The sequence below is a fragment of the Triturus cristatus genome, chromosome 7, assembly GCF_964204655.1.
Source record: "Triturus cristatus chromosome 7, aTriCri1.1, whole genome shotgun sequence".
Taxonomy (NCBI): domain Eukaryota; kingdom Metazoa; phylum Chordata; class Amphibia; order Caudata; family Salamandridae; genus Triturus; species Triturus cristatus.
In genome coordinates this window covers 1,351,749,264-1,351,764,931 of record NC_140590.1, presented here as the reverse complement: position 1 = coordinate 1,351,764,931, position 15,668 = coordinate 1,351,749,264, and the positions used below count along the sequence as shown (strand labels likewise).

Here is a 15,668-nt window from a genome sequence, read left to right as displayed (position 1 = left end):
AAAAACAGATTTAAGAAAAAATAATAATCAAAGGAAGTGTATATGGACACGTTCCATGCAGCAAGAAGACATCTCAGGTACTCCAGACAAATTCAGGGAAGAAGATGCTTTCGGCACCCCAAGGAGGAGGAGCCTAGACCATCTAGCTTCAAGCATTTACAATGACCAGTGAGCCTCCAGCCCAGCTCGAAGTTCGGCCCATAAATGCAAACTATTCCACAAACCGTGAGAGCAATCCAGCAAAAGTCCACCCTTGTGCCAAGGTAGATCACCACTCCCAATGGAGTAGGGCATTGAGCCTCAAGCATGTTGGCAGTGCTAACTTAGTACAAAGGCCACTGATCCCCAATATGGTCTGGTTGGAACAAACACAAATGGTCCAAGTGTGGCAAGCCTCCCACCAAAGCAGCCCACATCCAGTCTTTGGCTCCAAAACCATGTGGAGTGAGCTCTTCACATTCAACTGTCAACCCCTCCTCAGCTCCAAAACCTCATGTTCTGCCTACCACTTCCTTTTCTCCACGGTATTCGTCAACACCCAAACAGCCAGACACCCTCAATAACGCAATCCGACACTGCTCTGATATGGCATCACTCACAGGCGCAAAAAGAGACAAAACCAATCAAGCCTCAACCATTAGGGGGATGCTGAAGCCCCTATCCCTAAGCGTCTTCAGGAAGAACTGGATACTAGGCAAGAGCGTGTCTTGAATGATCCACTCACAGGAAAGATTTCAACCATGTTTTTCTACTATCTGACCCTACACCACAGAAAAGAAAACTGGCCTTCAAGAAAAGTACTGTTCCAAAGCCTTCCACACACAAAAAATATAGGGTCAGTGCAGCCAGCCCTATACCTCTGCCAAGCACGCAGCCAACACTGCCTTCCAAACCTTCCCCACTTCACTGATATCTGTGCCTCTGTCAGACTTCCCGCCAGGGTCACCTTATTACATCTCCCCACAGAGCAACGTATATGGACCATTTGATATTTACGACCGACCAGTAGGAGAGGGACCAACAGGTCATCTGTAGGAATATTATAATGTAGATCCACCAGGGGATACAGATCATTACCCTGTTAGATCCTCATCTCCAGAAGATACCTCCTCATAAAATGAGGCCATTCCATGTGCTGCCTCCTAGCATAACATAGACATTCATCTGTTTCAGGAAGTAGTAGTCTTCCTGGTCGAGACATTCCATGTCAGAGAGGGCTATCTCTTTCCTACCAGTGCTAAAAGGAATGCTCAAGTCTGCCCCAGAAATTTTTAAAGACCCTGTTAGAGCTAGGGCTGTCACCCCACGGTTGGACAAAAAAATTCAAACCATCCCCCAATGACCCGACATACATCAAGGCGCAAGTTCACCCAGATTCCCTCGTTGTACATACTGCACACAAACATGCCTGCTTCTAGGCCACAGGTGACACTCCTACACCCGACAAGAGTAAAAGGATAGATGTGGCAGGCAAGAGAGTTGAGGTAGGAACAGCTACTCATTGGCGAATCGCCAATTCATTAGCCCTCCTATCCAGATATGATCGAGCAGAGTGGGAGGAGCTGAAATATCTCAAACATCACCAGGAGCAATTTCATAGAAAGGGGAAGAAATTGTGTAAGAAGGGACATTCTTTCCAATGTTATGTTATGTTATTTAGTATTTCTAACGTACACAGATACTGCAAGAGTGTCCCGGCGCGAACCTTGAGTGAGTGAAGAAGCGCCAAGGTTAGGGGAATAGATGAGTTTTCAGCTTCTTCTTAAAGAGAATCGGGTCCTGAATGCCCTGAAGCGCAAAGGGCAGATCGTTCCAGGCCAAAGCGGCCTTCACAGCTAGCGAGCTGCCGCCTGACCTTTGCAAGCGGAAACGCGGGATTTGGGCCAGGAGCTGAGTAGAGGAACGCAGTTCTCTCGCAGGGGTGTAAAAGGGAAACCGTTTCTGAAGATAGCCAGGCCCAGTGGCATAAAGACCACGGTGGGCGATAACAAGGATCTTAAATCTGACCCTCTCTGCTATGGGCAACCAGTGTAAAGCGCGAAGGTGTTGTCTCCTGCTGCATCTGGTGGAAAGGTTCACAAGCAGCCTGGCCGCCGCGTTCTGCACCACTTGCAATTTATTTAATGGGTAGCTTGGAATGCCAGTATATAGAGCATTGGCATAATCTGGGGAAGAAACTTCCTGAGGGACTTTAAGAGACCGAAGCAAGTCCCTGCCAGCTTCTTGACCTGGGTTGAGAATTGGAGATTCTCCTCGAACCTGACTCTTAAGTTCTTAACTGGGTTCCCTGAGGAGGAAGGCAATGCAGATTCGGAGGGCCTGAGTGATTCCCTAAACCGGGCAGGAAAAGTGCCGAATAAGAGAATTTCCGATTTCTCCTCATTGCATTTCAATTCAGCCCCCGCTAGCCAACGGAAAACTGTGGACAGGCAGTGTTTGGCGGCCGAAGTGGAGACTTCGTTTTTCCTCCAAGTGAACAGGAGCTGTGTGTCGTCGACATAAGCGATTATCTTCGCTCCCAAGTCATCCGCCAACTGAACCAGAGGGGTGACGTAAATATTAAAAAAGAAGAGGACTCCGAGAAGAGCCTTGTGGAATCCCTGTGGTCACTTTCTTCGGTGATGAGGAAAATGGTGGGAGCCATACCTCCTGTGTCCAATCCTCCAAAAAGGATTGGAGCCAGCCCTACGCGCTGCCTGATACACCTATCTCCGACAGTCAGGAGAGCAGCAGAGCGTGGAGAACTGTCAAATGGCTGACGGGCGGAGACGGGCATGCCTTAGGCGCGACAGCGGCATACCCGCTGCACACATTTATATGGGCTACCCCTCTGACAACTAGAACACGCACTGACCCAAAATGGCGTCTCTAGTATCACGGAGGGACCCAGGAAGTAGCTGCCGGACCGAACTCAGGCCCCCGGACAGTGAGAGAGAGTAGTCCTCAAGAGCCCCAATCAATTTAGAATGCAGGTAGGAAAGTTCAAGTTTGATTTTTTTCTAAAACGAATGTGAACAATGTGAACATATGCTGTACATTGGACACTGCTGAAACCGCCTCTAGGGGCATGAATACAAACATCCTGTGCAGCCATATCAGTCTTTGTATCTCGGGTTTGAGCTACAACTACATCTCCTCATCAGCCTGCCATCGAACAATGAACATCTCTTTAACCTGAAGTTTGACGATCTGTTGGAAAAAATAAAAAATAAAGGATAGAGACTGCTTCGTCATTGGGCCTCTATGAGGCACCACTTTTATGGGGGCCTTTCACAAACACCAGTCTAGGGGAGTGTTGAAGCCTGCAGTCCCTGCGCTAGCTCACTCCTATCAGAGGAAACAGCAGTCCTACCAACATTGGGCAGTAGACGGTATAATAGAGGGTACTACAAGAGGGATTTACAAAGGATGAGGCAAGGGAGACTAACCCCAATTCCTCCCCCACCACCACCACCAGCGCATATCCTATCAAAGGGAGACTAAGCTATTTCCTAATCCAAATAAAACAAATCACCGTTGACAAATCAGTGATGAAAATGTATGCAGCACAGTTACATACCACCTCTCCCAACATCCCACTCCAGCACATAACGCTTTGTACCAAACATATTCCCTTCCTTGAAGGAGAGCATTCACTCCTATTAAAGGACACCATGTAAGCTTTACCCCCAAAACACCAGGGGACAGTGATAAAATCACTGTACTTACTGATCCCAAGGAAGGATGGATCCCTCAGGCTAGTCCTCGGGCCCCTCAACCATTACATCCTAACAGAACACTTCAAGAATGACAAGGTCAACCCTCTTCTGAAGCAAGATGACTTCATGACGGCGCTTCTAATTCCCATCCACCCTGCGCATCGCCAGTACATCCACCTTGTGGTAAGTGTCCATCATTATGAGTTCAGGGTATTACCTTTTGGGGGCACCATGGACCTAACGCAATTCACAAAATGTCTATCCGTCTTTGTGGCAGACCTTCGTCGCCAAGGAATTTACGTATCCCCATACCTGGATGATCGGTTTATCAAGAGAAGCAGCAAAATACAGTGCCCAGCACACACACAGGCAACAGTGTTCCTCCTTCACGGACTGGATTTTACGATAAACATCACAAAATCCTATTTTCTGGCATCTTACTCAACACAGTCACTGTAAAGATGTATCCCAAAAAAAGGTGATCAACCTACAGTAATTGCTGCCTCTTTTTCAAAGTAGTCGTTCTGTTCCTGTGCGCACAATACCCGTCTGAGAATGATGGCATCTTGTATCGCAATAGTACCATATACAAGGTTGCACATGAGGCCCTTGCAAGAGAGTTTTGACAGTCCAGTGCTCACAAGCTCAGGGGGAAAGAACTAGTGTTTGTTCAGGCCAAAGTGCACCACTCTGAAATGGTGGACACCCACTAATATGGTGAGACCGGCCTTTAGCAAACCCAATTCCGCATGTGACTATTGCCATTGCCTTGTGCCTGGAATAGGACGCTCACTTGCAGCACCACACAATAAAGGGGAAGTGGCCCTCTCAATTTCCGTGTCATCACATCAACAACTTAGAGCTCCTGGTCATACAACTCGCTATCCATGCTTTTCTCCAATTCATTCGATGGAAGGTGGTTTTAATCAAAACAAACAGCATGACAGCAGTGTATTACATACAGAAGCAAGGGGGCACCCATTCACCGTAGGTCTCTCACCAAGCACAGATCATTTGGGACTGTGTGCTTCGCCACAGTGTTCACCTGATGGCATAACATTTCACTGGAGTAGGCAGCAGCTTTGCAGACCTATTCAGCAGGACGCATCAACAAGTCCACAAATGAGAACACCACCCCCAGGTTCTTCACACATACTTCCAGCGATGGGGCACTCTGCAAATAGACCTATTCTATTCAGCCAAATGCAGAATGCCCAAGCTTTGCCACCAGTTAGCCACAGTCAATAGGAAATGCATTGTGGATGAACTGTTAAGGTGTATTTGCCTTTGCTTTCTTCCATTTAACATTAGGAAGCTCAGGCAAGCATACCTCACCCTCATTCTAGTGACTCTAACCTGGGCCAGGTAAGTCTGGTACTCCAGCCTGCTAGACTCCTTCATCGGGCCCCACAAGATGCTTCCTGTCAGACCAGGGCTTCCCACACAGACACCAACAGATCAGACACCCGGACGCAGAACAGCTCATTCTTGCAATTTGGCGCCTGAGGTCCTAGAATTTGGATACCTGCACCTACTACAAGAATGCAAGTACATTGATTCTTAATGAGGCTAGGCATCCTACAGCTCATCCTTGTTATGCAACGAAGTGGAAAAGATTTGTCTTATTACTGCAACACCTATAAATTTAAGTCATTAAACCCTACAGTACAGGAGATAATTGCTTACCTTCTCCACCTACAGAAGTCAGAGCTAGCCTACGCATCTATCTTCCTTCAGCTAACTGCAGTAAAAGTTGCTTTCTGATTTAGCATCACCATTCCATCTCAAAGTATTAAATTACCAGTTTTCTTCCCACAGCCTGACTCTGTTGCTGAGAGGCATTGCATGCTTGGATGTTAAAATGTCTCTTATGTATTACTTAGTTATGACCTAACCATTCCTCATATAAAGCCATATGTTTCTCATTAACCAAACCTCTTATGGGGCAGATCATTTCCTAAGCTTTCATACCCAGATCGATTGTAAAGTGTATACAAGCTGGTTACATCAATGCAAAAAGGGTACTTCACAGTCCCCCAGGGCACTCTCTATTTGTAAGAAAAGAGCCACTATTGCCTTTCTCTGCAACATCACCTTAACTAACATCTGTAAGGCAGCTGCATGGTCAACACCACACACGTTATTTAAGTAATATTGTGCGGGCATATTTGCTCACCAACAAGCCTTAATTGTCTGGGCAGTACTAAGAACATTGTTTCACACCTCTGCATCATCCACACACTAGGCACCGCAGCTATTCAGTCTTTGCTAAGCATTAGTATCTACAGCCACACATGCTACGAACAGCAAACATTACTTACCCTGTAAGCAGGTGTTCCTAGAGTATATTGATGTAGAGTCACATGCACCCACCCTCCTCCCTGGATGAGGATGCAGTGAGGCACATCTATAAAATACATTGGTTCTCTGTGTATTGCAATAATACACCTTAACTTTCATTCACACTCCATACAGCCCTACATCTACTGTGCGGAAAAAAATCCAACATGAATTCGGCACCCATTGCAAAGTAAACTGAGAGGAGGCGTCACATTGTATCTTGTGACTTGAGACCTTTCTCAGAAGAAAAACAACTTCCAAATGTCCGAGTCCAACTCTAGATGACAGGAGTATGCTAAGCTTTTCAAACTACAGCACTACATGTTACTAACAATGTTTAAAGGGTACATAGCATTTTTCAAATAGAGATTTGTGTCCCCATTTCTGTTTCATTGAACAATAGCATACTAATGACGTATAGTGGGAGGGATCAAAAGGCTTAACATTTCTGTGTATTAAATCTGTATAAAAAGGTTTATGGTCTTCACAGTACTTGAGAATACCCAAATAGTTGCAAGTCCATCAGTCAGTTACTTGAGTAATCAATGTGGAAGTGGGTATGTGTTACCTTTTATTATTTTCAGTCACAAACATACACAAATAGTTACTATTTTCTAAAATTGTTTTTCTTTTATTTGCAGTTTTGGAAAGTTTCTTGGATTATACAGGAGAGCTAGAACCTCCAGAACCGCTGGCGAGGTTACCACAGTTAAAGCACCGTGTAAAACAGCTTCTTATGGACCTTGGGAAAGTACAGCAGATTGCACTTTGCTGTTCAACATGTGTCTAGTGAAAAGATTCTTTGGCTAGTGCTGGCATTCAGAGATTGACCTCGATTTTTGAGTTGTTAGCACAACAGAGCTCCGGAAAATTCAGTGGCACCAAGCATGCCTTATTGCACGTGCTACAGACTGACTTCAGGGATCTGTGAGAGAATGAACTTTGGAATATCTCAACAGATTGTCTCATAAAGGATGGCTGTGAAAGTTACTAACCAGGAAAATAATAATGTTGAAACATTGATTTGAATTTTGTTGCGTCTTTTTGTCGAGGTCTTCAAGTCTTAGAAGGCCGCTGGTCAAATGTGTTTAAATTATCTCCACAGCCAAGCAGTTGAGTAGAATGGAACGATAAATGGTCTTTTCAAGACCTCTAAAGATGACTTGAGTATGTGCCACTTTTGAAGAAGCTTGAAGAGCCAAAACATTTTCTTGACAATGGTTGAAGAATACATTTTTATTGTTTATTTAAGTGATGTGTATCAAATTAGATACCTTGCTTTGTTTCTCTTGGTTTGTGTAGATCAATATTTAATCAATAGTCCATCAATACAGTTATCATTCATAACAAGTATAAATTAGCTCTTTTCAAAATATACTGTTACTTTTTAATTTCTAATAGAATAGTTTAAGGATTGTTCCTTAAAAATAATGGCAGGGCTAGCTTGTGCACACCTTCCAGATAATACAGAGGTATCTGAAATCATCATGGCTCTCGTGAATTTTTGAAACTAGAAATGTTATTAGTTACTAGGTTAACATGTTACCTAATATTACTAATCTGATTTGGGCAGGTTGTTCCTCTAGAGCTAAATGGTGACATTACACTCCTGGAAGAATATGATCATGGTGTTGTATGGACAATCTGTTTGTATGGCATTTTTGCGTTCCTAATTCTTTTTGCTAATATTTCAGACTTCGAGAAAGGACGGTATGGAGGGGCAATATGCCCATATAAGCAGGGTCTTCAGTTTACATGTTTTTGTACTTGTCAATATTTTGCATTCCATCTCGTTACTGGTGTTATTTTGAAATTTCGTTTTTCACACTGTTTTATACCCTATTACTTGTTAGAAAAAATAACTTTTGCAGCGTCCACTGTGTTGTTTTTGAATAATAACCCACAATCTATGCATGAGTAAAACTGCCATTCCACTGACATTGAAATTGTGTAACATGTTCCGCATCATGCTTTCAAAATGTTTTTCCAGTTTGTTGCTTTGTGTTCTATTGTGTTGTTTTTTTTTTTAAGTTTAGGGTTCAGAACATTTTCTAAAATGGTGTTGTATTGCATTTCCGATATGACCCTTCGTGGTGCATGTTTCCGATTGCTTTATTTTCAACATAAAGGGTAACCTGTGGTTTCATCTCAGGTGACTTGTATGCGTTTTGTGCATAGCTTGGTTGCCCATGAGAAATTGATTTGTTCTTAGCATCCTTTTACTGCACATTGGTTTGTAATGCTATCCACCCTAGTTTAATCCCAAAGCCTCTGTTTAAAGCCCACCGTGTGCAAAGTTATGGATACATGTAATGTGTCTGTAATATTTATAAACTGAACAAATGATTTACTATGTAAACCTAAGAGAATGAAATAATACCTACACAGCATTTTGGCTTCTTTTGCTCTTCTTGTGCATATTTACGTGCCTGGATAATTTGAGTGTGTGGTAAAATGTGTGCTGTAAGGCTAATATCTACAGGTGATTGGCCTATGCTAATTCCTTATATGATCATTCTTCGTAGGCTCCCAGCTGGACCAGGAAAATTGGCCTGAAGTGACATGTCACTGGTGTTAGGTGGCAATCTACACTGTTACCAGTGGAGTCTGGGCGCCACCAAAAGTGATGTCGGGGGCATATATACTTACCCAACAGGGCAACCCAATATTCCCCCATGGAACTGGGTAATCAATGTACAAAAAGAATATGTTCCTGGAGGAGTTATTTCTGCTCAGTTACAACATGTTTGTCACTCGAACCAACCATATAAAGCAAAGTAAGAAGAACAGGCCTATTGCGATCACAAAACGATTACATACAGTAAACAAAACATATTACATAGACAAAGACATCATCATAACACTGACGCCACCCATTTGATCTCACTAATAATAATCAATCAAATTAATGGATCTTTGAGAGGCATAAAGTCCTCTAAACCTTGCACGTTAATGAATCCAGAGTTGCATATTGATTTTACGCTAATTCCAACAGTGATGTGAACTGATGAGTGATGCAGTCATATAATTGTGGTTAAAGAGGAAAAACCGTTGACGTTTCAGTCTCTTATGGCCACACAGTCCCTGAGACCATCATCAGGACTCAGTGTTGTAAATGCTCAACAAAAAGACAACAACTAAATGACCTTTTCCCTGCGCCCAAAGCAAGCAAACACCATCATGCTCAATCAGTTGGGTAAATCAATTAATCCACAGCTGTACACTCGCGTAGTATGCATCAGGACAGTACCGACTGATAGAGCGTGTTGGTGAATCTTGTGCACAGTCTTATCAGCTGTTTTAGTATCAATTCTGATATGATACAGTTTCAAAATTGATATGTACCTAGATATAAGCCAACAATAAAGAGGGGGGGGGGGGGACTTGTTTTCTTCTATGCAAATTGATGACTTGCTGATCTCCCAAAAAACACCTGTGGTGTGTGCACTATCCTAGTGTTGGACCAATTGCAGCTAATCCAAAGAGCTGCTGTATCCCAGAGATTCTCCATGCACACAGACCAATACTTCAACTCTTTGTACAGGGATCTTAGTTAATGAGCAGATCATTGAATGTATTTAACCCTACTCCGATGCCATGCTGTTGTCTACGTGGAAGAAACCGCACTCAGCACTATAACGAGCTGCCTCAAGGAATCATGGGTCAGTGCCCTCAGGTCCATTGTTCCTTTCAGCACACTCTTTAAAGTCTGGTTCTGCGGGCCTTGTTTGCACTATTTAAGCTAACACTTCTCCTCTTGGCCACCCCAGACAGTGCAAACAAAATATTAGATGCATTTGAGCAAGAGTATCCGCTTCTGGCAGTCCAGCCTGTTATCACACTATCCCACATTATTGGGGAGGTTCGCAATTTAGCAATATTCACCCTTCTGGAGCACACACTGAATCCTTACTGTCCTTGATTTGTGATGGCATGAACGTTTCCGAGTAGTTTATACATATTGACCTAGACTCTGCAGAAGCTGTGGCGTGGTCTGTGGAAACAGGGTTATCCCCAGCACTACAAGATATTTTGTAGATTCAGTAACCGTGTACAGAGGTAAAGAAAACTTCCCCAACCTATGCTGCAACAGCACACATTTTTGTTGGATCCCTTTCAGTGAAGCGGATCTACCAAGGGCAATAAAAGCCAATCCTTTTCATCGTCCTCCTTGCCCAGCATTTCAACCTTTCCCAATCCCACCTCCTCCCAAACTTTAGATGGCTTTTCTCCTGGAAAAAATGTGCTACTAGAGAGTTGCAATGACTCCGAGATTAAAGCTGTTGCTCTGTACTCTGTTCTCAAAAAGGGAAGTAGTATGCGCCAGATTCTGGATCTGCTATTCTTCAATAAGTTTCTCGAGTAGAATAATTTCAAAAGGACTGCTGTGTCAGTTCTCAAATCATCTATAGTTCCACAACTGGATGGGTTTGCTGGAATTGCAGGATGAATGCTGAAGCATTGAGTTTGTTAGCAAACAAAGCCACTAATTTAGATTTATAATGGGGCATTGAACACTTACCAGTTTTCAATGTTGACCATTGAACTTTCATTGGTTCCCAGGGTGTTCACCAAGATGATCCTGATAGCAGTTGTTTGTATGCATTGCCAATATGTCCACTTATAGCCAGGATTACTAGTTTGTGACAGCATCTTCCCCAGACTCAACTCAGACACTTCAAATCTAGAATTACGGATTTGAAAGAGTGGGGCTTCTTAAACTGAAGTTTGCTCTGATTCAGAGATTGTAGTTCAAATGAGAATTTCTGAAAAACCAACATCTGTGCGCATTTGCCTGGAGAAAGTTGGTTAACTGAGTTTTCCCTCGCCTTATTAGCTTAATGTCTTTATTCACCTTTGCGGTACTGCAAGCATGTCTCCACGTGAAGTACCACAGTTGATGCTACGGTTTCAGGGAAGATGCCTTCATCAATTTTCCTAGTTTTGAATTGGCAAACTTTTCCCAGCTGCTTCTTTCAGGGCGAACCTTTCTGCCAGGAATACCACAGATAATAGTTGCAAAAAGAACAGGTGATGAACAAAATGCTGAACTAATCGAACATTCACCCACAGTCACAGATCTAAAGTAAAATCCATTGTTTTTTGCTCACCATGCCATACCAGTTTAGACCAAGCCATATGCAAATCTGTCTTGACCCTGGTCCCCATGGGAACAGATCAGCCCGAACTGCCATGCCAGGTCCTCCCTGGACCAAAATAATAGTTACAACAGAGGCCTCTCCCACTATAGGAAGATCTGTTTTTTCACAGAGGCTGGTTGCTTCAACTGTCCCTTTACAAACTAAATTTAGTTACTGAGTATATGACATACATACAGAAGTCACAGTTGTAGTCTTGTGTACTAGAGGTTTGTCGACTAGGGGAGACTACCTCAGTATGTGGTCCATCTTTGCTACTTGGTGCAAGGAGAACAGCCTTGGCACTTTATGGATAGGAGTGTTGCAAGTTCTCTGGTTACGGCCTCTCTAGCAAGGAAATGTCTCAAGTTGCTACTTTGAAGGGCTATGTGGCAGCAGTTTCTTCATGTATCTCATTACCTGACCAAAACTCTGTATAAAAGTTCTCCAGTGAACAGATTTCTTGAAGGTCTCCAAAACAAACATTGTCTGACAGCTTACAGGCTCAGGGGGATACGGGCTTAGCCTTAAATGTTTTGTTGGGTCCTCTTTGAACCCCAGCTTTCCTGTTGAAATTGGAAAGAGTTCTTCCCAAAAGCAATTCCTTCAGCCACAACAGTTGGAGAGAGGTTCAGACCCTTTCTGCCTCTCCTCCACTTACCAATTTCTCCAGAGACAAGGTCACAATGAGGGTCAGAATCCTTTTTCTTTTTTTGCCAAAGTTGGTTCTGAATTTAATTTGGCCCGGCTATATCAGTGCCTTTTTTTAATCCTCCACCTTGTTTCTCCAGAATTGAAGGAGAAATGCTCAGATTGAGCCCAGTATTGGCACGCAATCACGTAATCCATAAGCAGACTTCAGGATCAACAGTGATCTTTTTATTGCCTTAAATTTTCTTTTGACAACAAATTGGTCAAAAAACAAATGATCTCTAGCTAGGTTTCACTGTTGATTAAATACTACTATTTGTCAGGTAAAGATTCAAGACCCCACACCTGAGGGTTTCCATGCTGATTTAATGATGAGAAAAGCAGTTGCCTCGGCTCTTCTGCAAGGTTTTCCAATCCATTTGTCAAGCATCGACCTTTGCCTGTTTGTTTTTTGCTAAGCACTACCGTTTGAATGAGTTGGAGAGAGCGCAGAGCCAGTTTGATAGAAGAGTGCTGCAGATTTTCTTAGGCTCAATTTATCATTATCATGGTCTTTATTCGATCTTCCGATGGTATATCATAAAAGGTACACAAACAAAGTCCTACAATAGAAGCATTATAATTACAAATTCCTCCAATAAAAACCTTTAGTAACCTGCCTAGAAAAAATTTAAAATACTTAAAACTTAATTCAGAGATCTCAATTATGAGGGTGGCAAACATTTTTGTGCAAAAATACTCCTGTCTACCAGTAGCAGCTTTGGAGAATTTAAAGTACATATGGCCAAGTGCAGCATTGTAATAAAATAATGGCAATTCATAATACAGGAGGGTGTATGTGTGTGTGTGTGTATATATATATATATATATATATATATATATACACACACACATTATTGTTAAAACATGCGGTTTCTTTGTGCTAGAATGCACTTCAGAAAATTACCTACTGAAAAATGTATCACAATCATTGAGTTGCAGTAAAAAGAATAGAGCAGCTTTACACTTCCAAAATGTACACCTACACAACAGCAGTAATAAAAACCTCCTTGTAAACGGCAGATAATATTGCAGAAAAATACAAAATGTAAAAAGTTTGACTGTAATGCTCGTCACATGGGCAATTGCTAATGCAAGTTGAGGAGGATTGACCTAGCGAAAAACATACAAGCCAACCGATGAAACCTAACCTAAATCTGGCCAGTAAGGTTATCTCGTACGCGTGTGTCACATATATAAGATAAGGGGCAATCTTTGACCCATCTGGATAATGCAATAATCCCTAACCCGGAGTTTGACCACTTCCATTAATTCCCTAGTGGCCTGTCTATGCTTGACAAAACTATCCTGTACCCAGTGTTTATCCTTTTTCAAGATAGTCTCAGGGTGTACAAACAGATGGACGCAACCAAGGATCAGGAAGCAGTCTTTAATATATTTTAGCCAAAGAATTGCCAACACACGGTCACAATGCAGGCAAACTAGTGACTCCCCGGTTGAGATCAGCTTCCTTATTTGCCCATATTGCACACCAGAGGGCCAGAGGGGCAGCATTAATAGTATCCTGCATATAATTCATGCCTAACTCCTGGTGTAGGGAAAGAGGTGGGGTTGAGGGGGGGGGGGAACCGGGGGGGGGACGCCCAGTAACCGGCGTCAGAATCTGTTTTCCTCCTTATGCCTAACACCCACATCCCTGCATCCCCAAATACCCATTCCATAAGTTAAAATTGGCATACATTTCTGATTATATATCTCCAAAATTGGTGCAATAGGTTTTGTACCAATAATCCTGGCGAGCGAAGTAGTGCCTACTGCTCATGTGTAGCGAGTTATCCTATGTTCGAGGCATGTGAGCTGTAGATCACATGCTATGCATTGATCGCTATCTGGTGTTGGGCCCGGACGTTTGAACTTTGTTTTTGTTCGAAGAAGTCTTTCCAGTCACGAGGTAGGTGACTCCTCCCTTCGGGGATAGTACGCATGGTCTTCGACTCCATTGTTAGATTGGTTTTTTTAGCCGTCGGGTTCGGGTGTGAATTGCTGTGCTCCGGTTTGACACCGTTCTCTGGTTCCCCTTGGTGCCCAATCCACTACCCTCAACGTTATTGTTTCTCAATCGCAAATTCCTGCCTTCTTGTATCGAATCTACTTCACAACTTCGATCGGAAAACCTCGTGCATGGCCCTTGTGCCCAGCCGCCTCAACCAAATTCACAGTAGATGGAACGGACTCCATTTCAATTCTGCCCCGGGTGCCACTCCAAGTACCCCCGCAGCGATCTTCACAACGTGTGCAATTTGTGTTTATCGCCTCAACACAAAGAAGACAACTGCGAAGCCTGCCGATTCTTCCAATCGAAAAAGATGCTCAGTGACCGTCGGGCTCAACGTCATGTGATGTATCAACAGAAGGACTGCAGGGACTCCGCTCCAGACCAGTACGAAGAAGATGTCGACCAAGAGATCCTCGTCGCACATGGAGCCAAGGCAGAGGAGGAACAATAAATTGACGCGTCCAAGGAAGACTCCTCTGTCCCAAAAAGTACCTTTCAGAAAGGCTCCGGTCCCTTCTCCGCCTTCAGGCCAAGGTCGGCACCGAGATAGTTTCCAACGCCCAACCTTCGGGCTCGGCACCGAAACAACTGGTAAAGCCTTCTGGCTCTGCACCGAGTCGACCCTCTTCGGGGCCCGAACACAAGACTTCAGTGCCGAGACATAAGTCAACGGACTCCTCCAAAACCTCGGCACTGAAACACACTTCAGATCCAAAATCATCGGAGCCGAAATCTTTGGCACCAAAATCCTCGGCTCCGAAATCGTCGACACCGAAATCTATGACGTCGATAATTATGGCCCCAAAGTAAAAGTCGGTTCCTCCTCCACCCAAGGAGCTTAGTTTGGACGTTCCGCCTACTAACATGGACCCCAAACACAAGGAACTGGTTATGAACCCAAAAACAGGACACCTTTCTGCAAAGCTGCCCCCCCAAAAAAAATTAGAGACTGACGAATCATACCATATACTCCTAAAGAGAGAGAATATGGGGACTAATACTTGTCCTCCACCTCTTTCCCCTTCCTCACCTCCTCCACCTATTGACCCTAACCTTCTTATAACACAAACACATTCCCCTCAGCCACAATCTCCACTTCAGAAGGATGATGGCGATGGGCATCTAGATGATGATGCACACGGGATGTAACACAAGATTTTAATCCAGACTCCTGGGTAGACTATAATGTGGATCCTAATAATGACAATGTTGAGATGTATACCCATCTAGGCCTTCTCCTCCAGATGATAATGGGGGGTTGACAGAATTGCTTAATAGAGCTGCATAGTATCATGGGGTGCCACTATATAAGGAGCCTCTTGAGGAAGATTTCCTATTTGAGACACTAAGTGCATCACAAAAAACTACACATACACTACCTATGCTCAATAGTATATTAAAACATGCTGATGAGGTGTTTAAAGATCCAGTGCGAGCTAGGATACTTTCACCCAGAGTGGACAAAAAATGCAAGGCGGCTCCTACAGACCCAATTTTTATTAGAGATCAGGTTCCACTAGATTTGTTAGTGGTTTCAAATGCTCGAAAACAAGCAAATTCTCAGTCAGTGGTAGACGCTCCGCCTCCGGATAAGGAATTTAAATTAATAGATACCTCAGGCAAGAGGGTCATCCATTAGAAATAATGGGGTAACCCAGTAACCCTCAGAACCTGGGTGAGAACGCTAAAGAAAATACTGGTTCTGTTGGGTAGAAACAATGATTTGTACAAGGTGTACTATACCTTAAAAGAAAATCTCATTTAAATGTCCAAGCAACACACACC

The 15,668-nt window shown here is 43.5% G+C and overlaps 1 protein-coding gene across 3 annotated transcripts in view; it reads left to right on the top strand.

The window, feature by feature from the left end:
- Positions 1-8,428, top strand: part of PHF20 (PHD finger protein 20) — a 1,063,788-nt gene extending 1,055,360 nt beyond the window's left edge. For all 3 annotated transcript variants that reach the window (XM_085619024.1, XM_085619022.1, XM_085619023.1), the window contains one exon: positions 6,680-8,428. In XM_085619024.1, coding sequence (XP_085475150.1) covers positions 6,680-6,828 — 149 coding nt within the window. In that variant the 3' untranslated portion in view covers positions 6,829-8,428. The remainder of the gene's footprint in view (positions 1-6,679) is intronic.
- Positions 8,429-15,668: the final 7,240 nt, after the last annotated feature.